The sequence below is a fragment of the Phasianus colchicus genome, chromosome 6, assembly GCF_987193195.1.
Source record: "Phasianus colchicus chromosome 6, bPhaCol1.hap1.1, whole genome shotgun sequence".
NCBI lineage: Eukaryota > Metazoa > Chordata > Aves > Galliformes > Phasianidae > Phasianus > Phasianus colchicus.
This window is the reverse complement of record NC_143441.1, coordinates 10,410,221-10,430,833: the sequence shown is the minus strand read 5'-3', so window position 1 is coordinate 10,430,833 and position 20,613 is coordinate 10,410,221. Positions and strand designations below refer to the sequence as shown.

General features: G+C 35.6%; 1 protein-coding gene across 12 annotated transcripts in view; it reads right to left on the bottom strand.

Moving 5' to 3' along the window:
- The window catches only part of ULK4 (unc-51 like kinase 4), a 218,383-nt gene that overhangs the window by 111,328 nt on the left and 86,442 nt on the right, over positions 1–20,613 (bottom strand). For 8 of the 12 annotated variants that reach the window (XM_090142412.1, XM_090142409.1, XM_031590361.2 and 5 more), the window contains exon 31: positions 9,764–9,812. The exons of 1 other annotated variant lie outside the window; for it this stretch is intronic. In XM_090142412.1, coding sequence (XP_089998538.1) covers positions 9,764–9,812 — 49 coding nt within the window. 3 more of the 12 variants (XM_031590363.2, XM_031590364.2, XM_090142415.1) reach the window with 3 other exon arrangements.

Below are 20,613 nucleotides of genomic sequence, written 5' to 3'. Positions count from 1 at the left end.
ACTGGTGAGCATTCTCTCATTAGGGATCTCTTAATCTTGGTCACCTTGATCTTAGTTAATAATCTGTTCAGAACTCTATTCAGCATCTACAAAACTAACAGCCATCCATGAGGTACCTCCCATAACATCCAAGAGTACTGCCAGACAAAGCAACTTCGCAGAAACACTCAGCAATGTTTTTACGTCCAACCAAACAACCCTGCCCCACTGTCTTGGATGTAATTCACAAAGGATCACCACCATTGGTAGAAGATTCTGTTAGCTCAGATAAGAGAGAAATGGGAGTGGAGCAAAGCCAGCAGAAAATTTGTTGTCACTTCAGCAAGTCCACCTTGCTTACCTGAAGGTTAAAGCACACATGGAATTACAAAGTAGGAAACTGATGAAGAACTCCAAACTCATCTAGGACTACTGATTGTTAGAGGATAGTTAACATATAATGAGGGGGTAGGACACAGTACATGGTGGCTACCATACTAGGAAACAAAGGGTGTTTTTTTGTTTGTTACCTTGTGATTTTGTGGAGTTTTTTTGTTTGTTTTGAAGGTGGACTGGATTGGGCAAATCAAACCACAGAACTGTGTACAGCTGAAGGCACCTTTGGAGTCCAAACCTGTGATCAAGGCAGCCCTGCTGAAACAGGTTGCTCAAAGATATCTAAAGGGATCATAGGAGTTCTGCATCCCATACTACAATACTGGACAAATATTAGGGTTATGATTACTTAAATGAATTTGAGAAGCGTTTTGATGATGACATTACCACGGATTCCGGTCACACTGACCTGTTTGTGCCAGCTGCTAGTGTTACAGTTATTGCTGAAGAATCAAAAGGACCAGGAGTCCCAGATCAGCAGTAAGACATTGCGAAGCTACTCTATAAAATGTTCTTGGGACAGCTGGAAAGATACAGACAGATCTGCTCACACAAGGCATAAAAGCGATTATCATTCAAATCTTCTTTTTTTGAAGTGCAATACAGAAACAGCAGTAACCACATTCACTATTTCTGCAAAGCACAGGTCTACACACCTTTTAGCACTTTTGTGATTTTCTTCTCCTGTATGCTGCAGCTAGCTTCAAAACCTAAGTACAGCCTTTTATATATTCACATTTACTATCCATAAAAATATTGTTGTTCCAGAACAAGGTAAAAAAAAAACTACCTGGAAACACTTATGAATATTGTTCATAAACAAGTTTTCTTAGACTGCCTAGCACCAAACATAAAATAAAAAAAGTTGTATATGCATAAACACTAAAATATTAGTGCCTAGCAATAGAAAGCACTTTTTTAAAGATGAAAATATTTGAACTCCCTTCCCATAAAAGAATATAATGCTATCAGAAATGCTGTAGACTCTTTCAAGACCAGGATGGATGCAGCTCTTGGCAGCCTGGTCTGGTGGTTGGTGACCCTGTGCACAGCAGGGGAGTTGAAACTAAATGAATACTGTGGTCCTTTTCAACCCAGGGCACTCCATGATTCTATGACACCCCCCCCTACCCCCCCAGAAGTGAAGTTTCAGATGATTTTGTAAGTAGCCTTATTCCCTCCTCTAGCAGGAGGGACAGTTCCAAGTATATTTCCCAATAAGAAAAAGTGACAGAAGGATATCTGTTAGTAATATCTTTTCCTTTTTAAAACCCATTTTATTATTCACAATATCAATCCGTAATATTGAGTGATTTAAAGACAACTCTGCTTCCCATCATGCATTTTTCCTCATCCTCCAGCAATCCTATGGCATTAGATCTATTCAGATGTATAGTAAAACACAGAATGTTCACATTTGTTTAGAATTTGTACGGTACTCTTCAGAACGAAATCTGAATACTTTCTAATGTCTAATTAGTTAATCATCACTACATTCCAGTGACCCCTTTGTATCACTCTGAAAGTAATGCTTCCTAATTATTTCCATGGCAACTACAACAGACACAAAGAGCAGAACATCACTGTTTGATAGAGCAAGTCCTCAGCTACAAAACACTATTCCTTCAACAGTCATCACCATTAGTTGTGCATTTGCACCATCAATGAACAAGAGCTTGCATGCCACACTCAGAAAATCTGCACCAATGGAAGCAACCCACTGTTTCACAGATGCAATGGCAGCATTGATGCTGCCACAGTACTTCTTTCATTGGTCCAGACAGACTGAAGTCAGAAGGCATCAAAATTGGAATAACAGCGGGTGTGGTAGGACAGCGCAGACAAGATTGGCAATGTGCTCTGTGCTCTTCAAACTGGTATGGGCCATGTTATCATGTTACAAGAGAAAGGTTCTCTTCTTTGGCCTGACTATGGAAGTTCAAACTTTCAATGTAGTCAGCACTGTGATATAGCAGTCAGAGCTGGTGGTTCACTGAGGTTCCAAAGGACATCGAGGAAATCCAAAAGGACTGCACCTTTGCCATCCCAAAAAACAGTACGCACCACCCACTGAGGGCTCTGCCCTGAACTACCTTCTTCAATGGAATGCTGTCACTCCATGGACGGCCATTTTGACTCCAGCTTGCAATGGTGACACCACGTCTAGTCACCCCTACTGATGAGAGGAAAATGTCACCTTCAGCTTCATGTTGGTTCCAGAAGTCCTGAAAAACTTATGCATATGGTGTTCTTCTGTTCCTATGTGAACAAGTGTGGGACTAAACTGGTGCAAATTTTGCAATATTTCAACATTGCCACCATGGTTTCCAACACACTGAAGCCAATATTCAGCTCAATATACAGTTCCCCGGTTGCCATTTGCCAATTCACAGAGATGAGCTGATTGAGACAATCCTCATTTTATGGTGGGATAGATATGCATATCTGTCTGGAATGGGGCTTGTCACCACTGCTGAAACACACCACCCACTGTCTCACTGTACACACATCCACTGTAGGTCTCTATAAACATTCAACATGCACCAATGGGTGTCATTTCTCCACATGGAAGAATTCAATCCCACTCCTTTGCTTCAGATGTAGTTCCATATCAGATGCCATTTGTCAGACTGCCCCTCTGCTGCCACCTATCACACAGTAACAAAATTTAATGGAAGGTTGGTGGGAAAGTCCAACCCCTACTGCCATCCCACCAACACTTGCTTCTGATATCATCGGCCAACATAGTAAAATAGGAGGCATTACTTTCAGAGCAGCCCTTGCCTTTATACATAACCTTACAAGGTCCTGCTGGCACCTTAACAGGCCTAGTGTCAGAATGATGAGCACCAAATTCTGATAGTTTTCATAAACGTCCTTAGTTGACACACAAAGGACAGAAACACACTGACTGGAAAAGGTTTATACAATTTGCCCAAGCACAAGAAAAAAAAAAATGTGAGTCAGCAATGGAAATAGGAAGCAATTCTCTAAACTCTCTCAGAAATCTGCCAAATAAGCCTATTCTTCCCACTAATCAGATAATCTGGTAAATCCCCTGAAAATCAGTTTTTCATCAAATTTTGTCATTTATCACAAAGGCACATTTAACTACTACTGTTCTGACAGAAGAGGAGTTAAAATCAGTGAAAAGTATTTGACTCAAGCATCTCCACAAAAACAGATGAAAATCAGTTCTTAACATCACTTGAAAAAAATAGAAGCAAATCCCAACAATATTTCTTTCAAGGTCACATAGAGAAAGGAAGTAATTCCATGTCTGTTTAAAGCTAGCATCTTATAAGAGGAATCTTTTAGCAAGTTTTCAAACTTGTATGTGCAAAAGTTTTATTTATACAGTATTTCTTTTGCTATTCCAAGCTCATGATCTGCATAAAAAGAACACAAAACAAGTGGCATACTTTCCCCAGGAGATACAGAAAGCAGCTCTCACGTGGAACAGCATGTTGTTGCCACGTGGTCCCCAGGCATCACAACACATTACGATCACTTCTGGCACTCTAGCTCATCTTTGCATGATGTTTCTTCAAACCATGTTTGTCTAATGGATGTATGGGAGGGTGTCCATATACCAGTTGTGAAGATATGCTCTACCTGGAACCAGCTATGGGACCTGAGGCAGCAAAACGCACAAGTACTGATTAAGCTGCAGGAGAAAGCTTCGTATCTTCTTAGCCCCCTATGGTTGTAGCCACATTACTGCTGTAAACTAAACTGCTAGTCCAAAGTGAGGTGGGAGTGCCTTTCTGAATTGTTGCCACGCACTGCAGCACAGAGAAGCCTTAAACATTTTAGCTACAGTAAACATATTGACAGTCTATCATCAGTTACAACTATATTTAAAAGCCAAATCTTGCTCCTACTAATGTTTAACAGCCAAATGCCTATACAAAGGAAAATTTCTTGACCTTTTCATTGCTTATCTGCATGAAAAAACACTACTTGTCATCTAAGATAAAGGGAAAATAACGTACAAGGGATTCTCATTATTAACCACATTCAGAAATGGGATTTATACCATGCATTTTGGCTTGTAACAGCTTCATTGCTAGGAGTTAAGGAACTACACTTTCACAAATGTAACTGCTAAAGAGTTCACCCTGTATGTTAACATTCAAGTGTTAATTGTTGTGGAGAAAGATCGACCATAACAGATTAATAACCTGACTCAATACTCATCAAATGTTTATAGAAGTAGAGATATATAGAGCACTTCCCTTGAAATGAGTGATAAAAAGATTATTGATTAAAAATACCTACTTCTGAAAATCCATTCCTCTAGTAAGATTGTGTTCCCTGTTGAAAGTTTTTCAAGAGTTACATTTAGACACTTATTTCCAAGAGTATACATTCTGATCTGCAAGCTTTTCCCTTCCAAGTACATATTCCTTTTCAGTCAACAATCTAGATGATGTTGGAAGTTTCAAACATCTCATCTTTAACTTAAAGTGCTTAAACAAGTCACATGAAAAGAATATTTCTAGAGAATGGCCATACCTGATTCCTTGAAAATCAGAAGTTAGCATACTGTACCCTATTTCCTTTTACAGTGTCTTCTATGAACGTTAGAAATACAGCTATTCATTTGATTTAATGTTCAAAAGAGAGTAAATACAAAATCTTACTAAATGTCGACATGAAATTCTAACAAACTGGTAAGAAATGTTAGTTTGGAAGAAGAGTTACACATTGATCATTAAGGCTTTCTTCAGGTGCATTACATTTGCTTTCTTTAAACTGTACCTTTTGTTTTTAAAGTCACTGAAAACAGGTGACTTCTAAGAAGGTCTAGCACTTTTTCATTGATTTTCCTTTGACTCATCTTCAAATAGGAAGTTTCTTTGAAAACAAGCAATCATTTTGTGCTATAAACCATTCATAAGAAACAGATTATGGTACTTTTACTTCCAGAAGTCCGTACAGATTACATGAAATCTATTCCTAGCCTGTCACAGCAGTTTTATACGCTCTACCACAATATAGGATTTGACCATCTAAGCAAGTAAATTGTAGGCAATATACATACTTCAGAAATAAAAAAATAAGTATAAGTGAAGGCTCCTAAATATAACTGCAGTCCATCCACTAGAAACCTCAAAAATCACTCTTAGAATCTAACTTCAGATGCCTTATAAATGCAGATATTCCATAAAAGCAGGAACGAGCAGAGAAACTACACCAAAATGAGCCACCAAATTTCACTATTTCTTTTACACCATTGAATGCACAATCAGAAACAGGAATATCACAGGAAAAAAACTAATAAAATAAATGCCATTTCATGTTCTTTAAAGCAGATGTTGCCTAACTGTTCAGGTTTGGTTTGGTTTTTCATAGGAGGCTGAAGCTACATTAAGTATTGCATACGATTGGAGCAATCTGTCTACAGATACCACTTAGCTCCAGTATCAGTTATCCCTGGCAAGCACACAGCTTAAAGAGGAACATCAGTCTGAAGTTCATTTACAGCCTTGTGGACCAACTGCCTATCCACATCAAGTGCTAAAGCTTATACTGTTTGCCATACTTGCTACCCCAATTCTCTCCAGCAGATGTGCTATATATATCCTTATTCGGGCAAAACTAAAACAATATGATTTGCTTTCTTGAAAAGGTGGTAACCAAATAAAACTGAGGTCTTTTGGTGATTAACGCTGGTTTTTATTTGTTTGAAGCATGAATATATTCAGCTAACATTTATTCCTATTATCATGCCTAGCTCACGCTCTCTTCTTTGGAATAATGAACTCAATTTTGAATTGAGATTACAGAAAAGTGAGCTAAGTACACCTTCCAAGAGGATCATCATCTGCCAGAATAACAATGGCTTTGAAGCATTCTTTTGAATGTTTGAGCACAGGTTTAATTATCTCCAGAAAAATGTAAAGCAAATTTCTGATCAAAATGTGGACCTGCTGGTATCATGCACTGCTAGAAATTTTTGATACCAAAAGGCATAACCTTCATAATGGTATTTAATAATAAAATACCATTTAGAAGTACACTAACTTTCAATCTTACTAGCAAGTAATTTGCATTAAAAGGAAGAGTCCTTAGATCCAAATTGTCACATTTTTCATGGTATCACTGACCTTTAAAGCACAGGATTTTGCAAAAAAAAATCTTTTTACAACAGAAGCTGAAGTCTGCGAGATGCTGGCATGTTAATACACAGGAAATTTTAATAGGATGAGCAGAGAATGGACTATTAGGCTTTAAAAAGAGGATACCACCGAGCTTCCAATCACAAGCACCATTACCTTTAGCTTTTTAAACTTACCAGCAGAAAAATAGCATTTCACCAACTAGACAATTTCTTTTTTAAGCAACAGCTTAGATTCAGATAGCCCTAAAGGAAAGCTATATAACATTTATGATGCGTGAAAAGTTCCTCCCCAACAGCAGATAAGATCCACTCAGAAAAGCAATATAGCACAGAAAATTATAGTGATGTCAAGTTTAGTTTCAGCTACTTTTAGGCTAGCAGCCTAAAATACAAACACACATAAGCTACAAATCTGACAGAAGAGCATTTCCAATTCTATCAACCAGCTCAATGTAACAGTACACTGATATTCAAAAATAATATTTTGTATATAATATACTGATATTTCAGATGATCACAGGTTTGACACAGTGAAATAGAAAATATCAGAAGCGGAATACTAAGAGTGCAGCAGAAAAAGGTAGTAAGAAAGTATAACATATATTCCACAGCAACCTCTTCTGCTGCAATCCCATCGATTTAATCAACACCAGTATTTTCTATTTATATCTTGCATCAGTCCAGCTTTTGGTATCATTTACATCATTGTACAATTTGCTTCTATTTTTAATCTTGTTACTAAGAGGAGTTTGCACCACTTAAATTATGCACATTATGTTGCCAAATTTCCTTATGTTTTTCAATCCCATACTGTTCTGAATACACTCATGCTTATTGTTAATCCATCTTCCTTTCTGTGGATATGAATACTTACACCAGCACACATCACTACACCTTCAATGACTTCAATGCATTAGATATTACAGCAAGACAAATGCTCAGCCATACTGCAGTCATACCTTCTACCTTTGTAGAAATATTCATAATTAACACAGCAGCTAGTGCTAGGATCTAGAACAAGGGTGCTGACAAAATTATTTTGCATTCAGGTGCAATGTGAAATTTGAAATTTCCCTCTGAAGTTTTGCAACAAAGGGCTGTAAACAGGTCTTTCACACATGGACAAAGAACACTATCAATCTACATTTACTAACTGTAATTAAAATGATTAATGAGTGCTGAAGGCTGCTTCTTTTGCAACTCTAACATTTACAGAGTTGCAGACATAAAGGGCATGAACTTTGGTGCAATTCTGTACACTTGGTGCAATTAAGCAGAGTTCTGAGAGTGAAGTGGTCCAAATACTTGCTATGGAATGAGAAATTGCCAAAACTCAGTCTTAGGGGTTAAGTCACAATCCAGGACAAGCAGTATGTAGGTAGTGCAGCTCTACATCAATGAACAGTGAGAGGCAGTCATGTTAAAACATTTCCTGTGAACTGCCTGGTGTCTGCAAGCCACCATGACTGTGCTGCTCTGAGAGCTGGAGTAAAGACACCGTACAGCCCAGAAACACAGACTGCATCTACAGACACTTTGCAATTCAGAGCCCATCCTATTTCCTTTCACATCCTAGAATAGTCACTGCAAGGACAGTGGCGTCGTCAGCAGTAATGTGAACTGCACTTTATGATACAGAGAAAATACACTGGACATTTGGTTTCTGCATAGAAAATTATGAAAAACAAGTGATACTTCTGAACTTGATGTTGGGTAGCTATTCATTATTTACTGAGCGTACCTACAAAGTGTACTAAGTAGAAAGTATAATTTAAAATGAATAGTTAAGGGTCTTATAAAATTCTAGGTACAACAAAAGAAAGCTCAACATTACTGATCACCCCTATTTGATGACACAAACAGAAGTATAAACCTAAGAAAAAACTAGATTATGGACTAGCACTGAAAAGCAAGTGATATGCAGCTCCTTTCACCCATACAACCATGAAAATGATTTCAGAAACCTGAAACAATAACAATAAAATAATAATAAACATAACAATGGGCTTGCTAACTCATTCTGCTTACAAAGAACAGGTTGGATAAGAATTTTTCAAAGTCTAGTAGAATTTCTAGAAATCACCTAAATTTCTATTCAACACATCCTCACAGGCACCCTCCCAAAATACATAAATATACATGTACTTTTTTGGCACTTAAACTTCAAAATACCAATGCTAGGTGAAGTTTCATATTTTACCATGTTTCCCTCTTGTTGTTACCTATAAGCAGTACTTATCCCAGATTAAGTCTATTTATGAAACACTGAAGTGTTGCTCATTTTGAATGCTCATCACAAGAGCTCAGATGTGTACATGTATGTATACAAAATATCATATATGTCATTGCCAAAGAGGTTACGTTAAATAAAAAAAGGGGTGATCTTGTAACAGATATAAGATGATGCAACGAAAAAAATCACTGCAAAGAGAAAACTCAAATATTTAAACCTAAAAATGGAAATTCAAATTTGATTCAGAATCACATTTATGAACAACTTCTACCCTGAATATCAACTGAATTTCAAGAATGTTGCAATAGGAAGGATAATTCATGTGCACTGCATACATTATTCACATTTTGTATTCATCAGGAGCAGACTTACATTACAGGACACTTACCTGACAAGTTCATGAACAAACAGGCTTGAAAAAATAAACAAGAGTCTGGAAATTATTAGTGAGGAAACTATTGGGCAGGACCCAGCTTCCAAACTATCCCAGATTTCTTTTTTCTTAACATATCTGTTTTGCCACATTCCAGAGGTGCAAAAACATCACCAATTTTTTCCTGATCGCTTATCATAAGTGGCACATTCTATTTTCAGATGGAAATGCAGCACGTTACTATGAAAATCATATCACTGACATATAATGTTGAAAGAAATTCTAAAAGAGAACAGTGGTAGTTTGCCTTACCATAACCAAACTCTGGTTTGATTCTGGTAAATAAAACACAAGTTGCTCATTATTTGTTGCTTGGGTTGGACAAATACATAGCTTTATTTAAGAATCAAGCTCATCCCATTTTTCAGAATTTTATTTGGATAAAAAACAAAAAAATGGAATTTTTACCTTACAAAAGGAAGGTTTTTATACAAATAGTCTGTGAGAACCATATACATGCCTACATTTAGTAGATTCTTTGAATTAATAGATGGTTCACTGTCAACAGCTACAAATATTCCTTGTTTAGCTTGCTATTTTGACATGATTGGAGATATGATATACATCTGTTAATATACATAAAAATTATTCTTACCAAGATGACTTGGAAAAGAGGTGGAAAAAGATGGTTTTCTTCCAGAAGGCTGTAAAAACACATTTGAAGATTCATTTTAGAAGAGAGGAAGTGAATTCTTATTTAATATACTAAACACATAGAAGGAGCAGAATAGTAGAATAAGTGTTGCCAAAATCTATGACCCCAAACCTCAGTCTTTGATTAGCTTCCAAGAAAAATGAGCTGCCTTTCAGCTATTAAATAGAAACAGCAACATAATGCTGCTTTGGAAATTACTTCTAGATCTGCTTCATTGATGCAATTCAAGTGAGTGGTACAGTAAGTAAATTAGTATTTTTAAAAGGCAAAAAATAATCAAAATTCAGAATTCTGTACAGACTAGAAAACAGTCACTGTGCATCATCAACTAATTTGAATCAAGAAATTCACGGCAAACAACGTGAAATTATAAACAAGCTCTGCATTGTTTTTTGAAGCATGCTACATTAACTAACTTGTTGGGTTTAACATATATTAATATATGACACACTTGCAACTACTTCCCTTCAAAGAATTGAGAAGTGGTTACCCAAAATAATTTAATTCTATTTTCCTGAATTTCAAAATCTGTTCAGAAGAAAGCAGAATACTCCCCTCAAAAAATTAAAAAAATCATTCCAAAAGCTTTGTCTATGAATAAAACACACATCTCTGTCACAAACATCATGATGACAAGAGAATTATAGTAGGTCACTATGAAAGTAACACTTCCTATTTATCTCTGTGGAAACTACAACAGATACAAAGAATACAATAACGCTATTTGACAGCGCAAGCTCTCATCTACAAAACACTATTTTTCAATACAGCCACCACCATCAGCTACACATTTATGTCAGCAATGAGCCTGCATGCCTCACTTGTAGAAGTCTGCACCAGTGGAGACGACTTCAGTGCCTGTTGCCACTGCTGGAAAGCACCACCACTGCCTCGCTGTGCTGTCATCCACTGTTTGCTATCCAGAAACGTTCAGTAAGCGTTGGTGAATGTCAATGGGGCACTGATTACCGTGTGGAGGAACTCAATGACACACCTTTGCTAAACATGCACTTCCATGGCAGATGCTATTGAGTCAGACTGACCCTCTGCTGCCATCTCTCACATAGTAATTATACCCCTAACAAAACTTTTCATTTCATTTGAATTTTATATTTAAGTAAAAAGTGAGGGCAACAACAACAAAACCAGTGGGTTGAACTCGTATGTTTTATGAAAAAAGTGATACAGGCAAAATGATCCCTGACAAGTAGAAACTTCATAACACATCTCAGGATGCAGCTGTATAATTTTAAAAAGAAATGAGCAGGGATTACATGGAAAGCAAACCAGTTCATTCAGTTCACTGTTACGTGCCCTTCCACAACAAGCTAGGACTTTTGAGATTCTGCCTGTTAGAAAACAAAATTGGTGGTTCTCAAAAAATTACTAGCAGAGTTAATTTTAAACTGTGAATATTTAAATAGAAAATGAATTTCTGTAAGTTTGTCAAGTGACAACAACTTCATTCCAGTAGTTGTTGAAGTCACCATTCTTTAGGCCAAAGTCCTAGGTAACAGCCAACAGTAGTCTCAAATGACACTGATGCCAAAGGACAAAAAAAACCCCAAACATTTGAATGTTAAGGAAAAAGGAAATACTTTTGTCCCCTCAAATTGACCAAAGTATGAGAACATAGCAAAAGGAATATTTGTTAAAGCCCATGGACGATATCTACTGGTACATTAAAAAAAGTTGGTCTAAAGATCTTGTCCAGCTCAGAATTTGGTATAAAATGACTATCAATAAATATTAAATAAAGCTAATTAACCTCATTGCTATCAGCTGGGAAAAAAAGGGAGGTGGAGCATGGCTGTCCTTAAATGTTAGAAAGTCCTCCTAACAAAATAACCTCTCCATCCAAGTCCATCGGAAGCTTAAATTAGAGCAGTATTCAGATAGATTTATTTATCCTTTTTTAGTGAATCCCACTGAATAAAAACCCAGCATTGAAACGGAAAGGTTCAAAGTCATCTCACTGCCATACTTTCATGTCATGCCTTTCAGAGGCTGTCCAAAGGCAAAGAATGATCTCACAATTGATTTTTAAGAAATATTATACTAAGGCACAACCCACAATAGTCTACCATAGAATACAACAGGGAGATCATCTATCAGGGCTCCCAATTATTTCAGAGTCAATTTTCTTAACAATGTTATTCTTCACTTCCAGTTCCTAACCCTTCTCAGTAATTCTAGTTTACATTTCAAATGACCCAGGGGGCAAGGAGGAAAAAAAGCATGAAAAGAGTGTGCAGGTAGAAAATTATCTTGGATGTCAGATAATTGGATTTTTTTTTTTTTAAATGCTTCATTTTTTGCAGTAGATAGAAACTGAAAATAAACACAACAATGAAGATCTCACTGTAAAAATCAATGTATCACCATTATATGATGGTATTTTAAGAACTTTCAAAGGTATATGATTAGTACTAAAACAGGAAAGGCTGACTGATACTCATAAGTATAACAAAACAAGATTTGAGAATTAAAGTAAAAGTACACCTTAACTGTAAAAAAAAAAAAAAAAAAAAATTGAAGTAGGATATTTCTTTCAAATATCTTAGCCACAGCTGTCAAAGTACACGAAATTCAAGGATAACACTTTAAGAAATAGAACACGATGACTTGCACTAGAAGTACTGATTCACAGCAGTTTTTTGTTTTGTTTTGGTTTTGTTTTGTTTTTTTTAATTGCATATTAGCAGTAAAATCATTAGTAGCTTTCAGTCATTGTGTGGTGAAAGAGCTTACTTTCAGTCCCAGCACAGGCTCAAAAAACTGTCTGTGGCACACAGATATTGGAAGGGCATCACTGCAATGCCAGTCAGTTTTCCAGCAGTCTGAGTCAGCTTATGGAGGGAGAACAGAGTTCTTATTTTAAATTCCTGATCAGTTTCCAGCTTCAAAATCCACACTTTCATAGAGATGTCTTTCAAATAGGTTTTCAACCACAGCATGTTGTCTTTTGGTGTTTTCCCATTATGTTCTATAGTTTTACCTCTGCCTATTTACAAGCAGTACAAAATAACCTAACCAATAATATTAAAATAAGCCCCATTTTTAAAATATAATTTTTGAAATCATAATAAAATGATTCCCACACAGGGAAACAGTAACTGTAATAAAGCAAGAAAGTGTATTAAAATTAAAAAGTGAAGAGCCTGAGTTATCAGCTTCATCTATTACAAACCTATAGCAAGGTATAAAATAAACAAACCAAGTCACAAGCAGTTTTGCTGAGAGCTCATGATATCAAAATGAAAAGCAATGTGGACTTAAGAACAATACAGAGAGCAATAATTCTGTGGAAAATAAATGCAAACCTTACTTGAAGAAAAAAAAAAAAACCAACAACAAAACACGATTTCACCACCATTCTGTTTGAATGTCCACAAAATTTTCATAAAGTTACGAATTACAGTGAATTTTGATTGCAGTCAAGTGATAGGTTTATTTATTTATTTCAAAACTCTACTTATGTCCTGAATTCTTGAAGTTCAGGAATTACACAAATGAAAAATATCAATTAGAATACCTTAGAAAGCGATTTTAAGGAGTATTACAACTCATGAAATTCTTCAGCATAAGGATGCAAATCAATAATCACCACAAATTGAACTGCTGAAAGTTTAATAAATCTTATTTTCTTCAAGAATCCTAAAATGTTTTAGGAGAGGTTTTTTTGCTGTTTAATCTTGAAGATGAGTATTTCCTGAAGGTTCTGTCACATTGTGATTGCATATTTTGTCAATGGAGTATTAACACCTTACAAACAAATACAAGCAATGGCTATTTAAACATTAAGAGAAAGTTCACTTCTTCTACATTAGAAGACGTAAAAGAAGACTAATTTTATTCAACAAGAATATAAGAAAAACCACTGTCCTCGAGTTTAAAGAGTTTGAAGGCAATGAAGCAGAATGATACCCCTTTCTATGGGGTTCTATGTTTTAACATTACACTGAAAAAAAAAATCATTGATTGTTACAAACAATTTTCAGATTTTTCATTCAGATAACATATATCCTGATGTTTTACAGAATTATATTATATATAATAAATCAACAGCAGGTTAGACAAGCTATTTCAACCACATGTAGATATTTATACACATTTCCAAAGCCCTTTTTAAAAAAAATAAAATAGTTCTTTATACATTTATGCACCTCAATTCTGAAATTTCAGCCCAAAATATAAACAATTCCTTAAACCTAAAATTAAAGTGTACAAAAGAAATTTAATTGGTTTGATATATGAAAAGAACCTCCTCGGACAATTCTGCAACACCTTTTCGTCCTATTTGAAAAACACAGTGGTACATTAAACAATTATTCTCTTGCTTCTGGCCTTCTACATCTAAACATTCATAGCAGTAGAGATATTTGTTCAAATAAAGATAGCAAGACTGAATTATGCCACAGTATAAACAAACTAAACTCAAGGGAAATATTTATTATTTTTGTTCCTAAGAAATTATAAATGCAATATATAATATTGCGACATACAATGCATTTATAACTTCTTAGGAATAAAAACAGGAATGAAGATGAGAAAATCTGTAAGCTCTAAATGTAAACATGCCCTCCCCTAAAATACCAAGCAAAAATTTCAATGCACTAAGTTCAAAAAATAAAGTACGTTTATGTCTTCAATGTAATTCTTTTGAGACTCCTTTCTCTTACATCTCCTGCAGAACATGACATGCAAAAAGCAAGGAGGCAGAAAAAGGACATTTTAGAGAGTTGTTTGGATTTGTTTTAGAATATGGTCTATAGTAATTTAAGACTTTTAACATACTTCCCATACACATGCAGACAAAATCCTGAATGTGAAACAACAAGAAGATTGACTGGGAAGAAATGGAAGAGGGTGGGTGAGATAAAAGCAGAGGTCATACCTCACACAGCAGAGATCACTTCTGCAGGCAGCTGAACAACATGATTTCAAGCATTTTCAATTCCTATGAAATGTCATTCTAGTACAAAACATTGATGTAGGCTGATTTAGCAAAAGAGATTGGTATATTAGTTTAAGGATTAATAAATTAGTTTAGCAAAAGGAATCAATGAGTACTAGTCCTAAAACTTTCCATGTTAACTTCACTTGGTGTGTGAACAGCCTTCTTTCCCCCTCACAACAATCCTGCCTCACAGAAGCACAGGAGTCACAATAGACTACTTTTGTCTTTGCATCCATCAGGTGCAAGTCTTCTTCCTCAGATTTCTCATATATTGCTATAGATTAGAGTGCACTAAGACACAAAGTTCCTCATTACGGCCTAACAAGCAACAGAAATTTGCCAAACTGGGGAAAAACAGCTAGAGGTAAGCCAATAGTCACTGCGAAGAAGTTGAAGGAGAAATAGAAGGGAGGAAGAAATACAACCACCTCAGATGCAACTGCACATGCCCAGAGGGACATTAGTATATATTAACAAGGTTTTTGAAAATAATGAATATGTATACTGATGTATTCCATATGTATATTTTAATTGTTTAAAAGCAGAATTTGAAATCTGGGAGTGCAAGCTTGATTTGCCAAGTTGCCTGGTATGTATCATGAGGAATAAAGGAATGCTACTTTCTAACACCACAAGGAATTACAGAACTTTCCTCCTGGATTTTGGATGACAACATGAATGATGTCACCATCTCTGAAAAATAGCTGAAGTTCAAAAGAGAGAGATACAAGAGAAGGCAAGACTTCCAAAAAAAAAAAAAAAAAAAAAAGATCTCTTTTTTCACAAAAGCACTAGCACTTATGCATTTCATAAGATCATAACGAGAACAATTAAGGAATATGTAGGAGAAGAGTCATTAAAGTGAACTTAAGCCCTCCATTCAACCTTAGGAGTAAAATCTGAATTGAAAAAGAATATCAACAATTCAGCTTCTTATTTCTACAGAACCCACAGTTCTTGCACTACTTTTAACTGTTCTTTCTATGCAGAGTCTCTAGGAAAGAGCCTAGTAAATACTACAGAACTTACTAAAAATCCAAACCCATTTTCTGTTGCTCAGAGAAAGGGAACACAAGTAGATCTATTTTGCACTGGAAAAAGATCCAGGTAAATATGAAGCCTAAAAAAAATACGTATTTTTTAATTAATACTTGCTACATAGCTATAAAGCAACCTGTAAGCATTCAACAACATTTTAAGCAGGTAGCACATCACCACTCAGTATTATGTTAACAAGGTTACCTTCCAGTTCTCTGAAGACTTCCTCCATTTTAAATTAAAAAAAAACAAAAATAAAAGATAACAACCATTTAAAATACATCATTTGTCTTTAAAAAAGGTAGTAATAAAAAAAGGAAAATGTTGAGAAGACATTTGGTAATAGTAGCACTTCTATGCTGGATCTGTATGGGGATTTAGGTGCCCTCATGGTCCTAGAATTTCCAGTCATAAAAAATGAAGAGAGACCGTGTGTTTAAAATCAGGTATCAGACTGATCTAGCCAATATCCTTCCATCCTCCAGGCTCAGAAATCAATATCCATTTAGGATTTACAGTCTCATCCAACAGTTAGCTATTTTTTTTTTTCTTTCTAAAAAGAGTATTTTCAGTGTTTTGTTTTAGTAGGTACCAAATGGCTTCCTTAAAATTGCAAGGGAGACCCAGGTTCCAATCTCTTTTAGCCTCAGCCTCTTTTCTTCAGACAAATCTAGCTATCCAGTAGCCTGCGTTCTCCCCACAGTGGTTACATTTCAACCTCTCCTTGTAATGCTGCTCTACTGAGAAGGAATTCAAGATTTATCAGACCACACAGAGGGAGAATGACTCTGTCAACTGATTTTTTTAGTTCATCATCTGACAAAATTATGTAAATTTCACCAGGGATTCCAGATATAATTTAAATACAAAAGAACTTTATGTAAGTTCTGCAAAAAAAAAAAAAAAAAAAAAGCACTGAAATCCATTTTTGTAAAACTGGACCTTGCAGTGTGTACATAATTCATATTTCCCAATGGAGAAAAAAATAAGGCTATTTTTCATCCATTCCTATAAGTAAGCTTGGATGGGTTCAAACAGTAGTATTTTTGTTTGCAAGGAACACAGTGTGATTTGCCTTAAATTGAGAAATCAGTAGGAGAGGTTATAGAATAAATTTTAAAAATTTACAGAAACATCATGAGAATGAGAAAGCATTCACTCATGTGCTGAAAAAGAACTGGAGAAGAAAACAGATGAACTGTGATAACATATAGGTAGTTCTGCACATCCTTATCTAAAACCCCTGCTTTCACAGGAAAGATTTAAGAGGCAGAAAACATGATATCGAGTTCTGTCTTCAGGGAAAAGTCAGAAATGAGGAAAACCCTGCATTCTGCAGACATTCTAAGCTGAACAAATGAATAGAAACTATTTTAAAGAACAACAGTAGTAGGCAAGCACAAAGCAACTGGCAAGACGTTCATTTTAAAGCAACAAAGCATAAAATCCACAACAGATCTTTTAAGAAATCAGTCAGCATGTGGGCAAAGGGGAGCTAGTAGATGCAATATCCTTGGACTTTCAAAATGTATTTTATAAAACCCCCCACAAAAGGCTCTTAAAATATAGACAGGACTGTTCAGATTGCAAAAGGTACTGCTAAAATCAAAAGTATGCTAGATATTTATGAAGTAGTGTGACCACCTTCTTCAGTGCAAGACCTTGATAGCATCGAATTAGGCAGCAAGCTCCAGATTAAACAAACACAAAGGAAAACTCTAAAGAAAACAAATCTTTCTATGCTGCTGATTATCCTATGGAACATCTATGAATGTTGTAAGTTATTTGTATCTTTTTTGGAGCCACGTAAATGAAATGACAGTAGCTATTATCTACAGAACATGTCTTTCCCAGGGCTTCTGAAAAGATAACTCACAGGTGGCTGAAGGAGCCTGTAGAGAACACTGACACACGCTTGCCTTTTCCCTCGTCTTCCATGTTTTAGATATGCTTCATGCTTAACAGGGAGTTTGAGGTAGAACTGAATTTGCTGAAGCAACTCCAGTTCTACTATCTTAACCAGCCAACCCCTCCTCATTATTTGCTTAATTTTTATTTATATGCCAAAACATTTCCTATTGAAATAAAAAACAACTGGAAATGAATGGCATTTCCTCCCATTTAAAGCTTTCCATTGAAAGAGCAACTACGTGAGCCTTACAGTATGACACCTTTGAACAACTGACTTCACAACAGTAACTTCAAAGAGTCACTTCACACTTTTAAAATGGAGAGTCAGCAATTGATCAGCAATACATAAAGAGGAAACAAAATTACAGGTATAAGGTTAATAGCTCATTCCCTTACTAAAGGGAACTCTAATAAAATTCAACACTAAGGAGCTGTGTTTTACATTAAAGATGGTGATTAGCATTGCAGTCAGTACATGACTAAACTATGAGAACTCACTTGCAATAATGAACTCTGACCACTGGCTTTGATATGCGTTACAGTGATGTGTGAGTTGACAGTGGTGTTATTAGCTGAAGCTCATTTCCAGAGTCTATTTCTGGATCTTCCTGACTCAAGTTATTCAATAAAGCAGCGCATATGCAAATCGTATAACAAAGTATAGAAATCACAAATATCATACGAATTCTTTGCTGTTTTGTATCAGTATCATTTATCTAAGAAAATAAGGTTTTCTATAGCCCATAGATGTTAAACTAATGCAATAAGAATCATGTCCAAAATCCACATAAATAGTGTCCAAAATTTACTAAAAACGTATCTCTCAATCCATGTACATTGTGATTTTCTCACTGATGTTGTGCACATACAAAACATAATTCCCACTGCTCAGCTCAGTCAGACTAGGCCCTGGATGCTTACCTATTATCAGAAATACTTCATATTATTTTATTCATATTCATTACAGAAAACAAATTTGAAAGATCAAGTAATTTAGAATCAAATATATATATATTTTTAAGCTAGGTTTTCAGCCTTAAATTAGGAAATTAAAATGGCTAATGATCAAAGTGCTTTTAAAGCATTTAACATAAGCACATATTAGTTAATTCACTAGGAAACTAAAGTGATGAAGTGCTAGCCCTTTAGTATAATGGCAAAGAAAATACAGCATGTTCAAAGACAACTTACACCAGATGCTAACAGGTGCTTGTTAACATAACCCAAATTCTGCCAATATGAAAAAAATAATAATAATCACATGCACCACAACAAACACTAAAGAAAAGCTTGAGGCTATTTTGTTATTTGAAATGAAGGGTATGAATAGATAAACCATTTCAGAATATAATGAGGTGTACACAAAAGACAGTGTAAAACGTGTGTGAGAATGACAGGCCATTACTAACACTGATTCTAAAGTGTGTTTTCAGTGCCTTTTAATTGATAACGCATTGTTAAGAACAATACTGTAAATGAAGTTTGAGAACTGCACCTTGTGTGATTCTGAAGAGACTGCAATAAAGATTTTCTTTAATTAGTGAAGAGAATATCTCCTGAAGCGTACGTGGTCAATCTTTCATTCTCACAGTTACAAGATGACCTGTGGCATGCAAAAGCAGCAGTTTTTTTTGTTGTTGTTGCAGCATCCATTTTGATTTCTGTCACCTTCTCCCCTTTGTAGACTGGTGTCTAATGTTTATCAAGGAAATTTATGACTTAGATGGGAGCTGGAAAGTGTTTCTTGTTTTCCTCCTGTCCTTCAATCTATCATAAATCTAAAACCAGTCACGGTTTTAATTTTTTGTCTCTCGAGAAATGACTTTAATAAAGAATACTGGAATGAGCCCCACTATCTTGATTATTGTCTGATGAAATTATGAGTTTCAGCTCTTGAATTCAGGTAAGCGTGAGCTTTTCTGTACAGAGTCACATAAGAAAAAAGTGCTCAGAAGTTACTTAGGCCGAGCAACATGGAAAAGCATATGGCACACAGAGTTCTACTGCTTCTCTCAAGAGCTCACTTCTCTTGTCTCCTTTATAGCTATGGTGCAAGATTAACTCTATTTCTGTGAATTCAAGGTCTTTGACATATTTCTTCATAAAAGTTTCGCCTCCATTTGTCTATAAAGTTTTAGGGTTCAGACCTGTAGTTTTATAGTGGCATTTTAACTGAGCTATATGAGCATCAATGTTTTCACAATACAGCTTCAGAACCCGCCCAAACATCAATGACTTTGGGCTACAGGCGCACAATACTCCTTTAACTGGCCTCTTACCTCCACTGCGTTTCCCTGTCTTCATTCTTTCAAATAAAAATTTCTATTATTTGAGCAATCCATAAAAGTCAGATTCTGGTTTCAAGTCTAATAGCTTTCAGGTACATTCACGTCTTCAAATGTCTTAAGTATTCAACTACAGACAAGTCAAGTATCATCATAAGAGAACACGCAGAAAAATAAATCTTAGCATATAGTAAAGTTATGCCTTCTAACATCACCTATGAGACAGTCAAGTTAACAATCATGACCCAGTATAAGCTTCCTGGAGTAGTTCATTTAAAAGAACAACTTTCTAAATTATTGTTAGGTAAGAATTTAAGAGTGAATATGTGCCACATTAATAGAAGCTAAGAAATTCCCATCAACAGTTATTACTAGCAATCTGATCAGTACAGAACACAACAAAGCAACACATAGGATTCACAGCAGGAACAAAAACCTCAAAGCAAAGGAACAAAAACACTGACTTCCTATCAGTACATATAATATATACGGGAGTTGACAGACACGGAAAAGACAAGATACCTAATAATAGTGACTTCTTTGAATCAGAACTTATACTGTTAAAGACATTTGCTCCGATAGTGAAGAGTTCACTT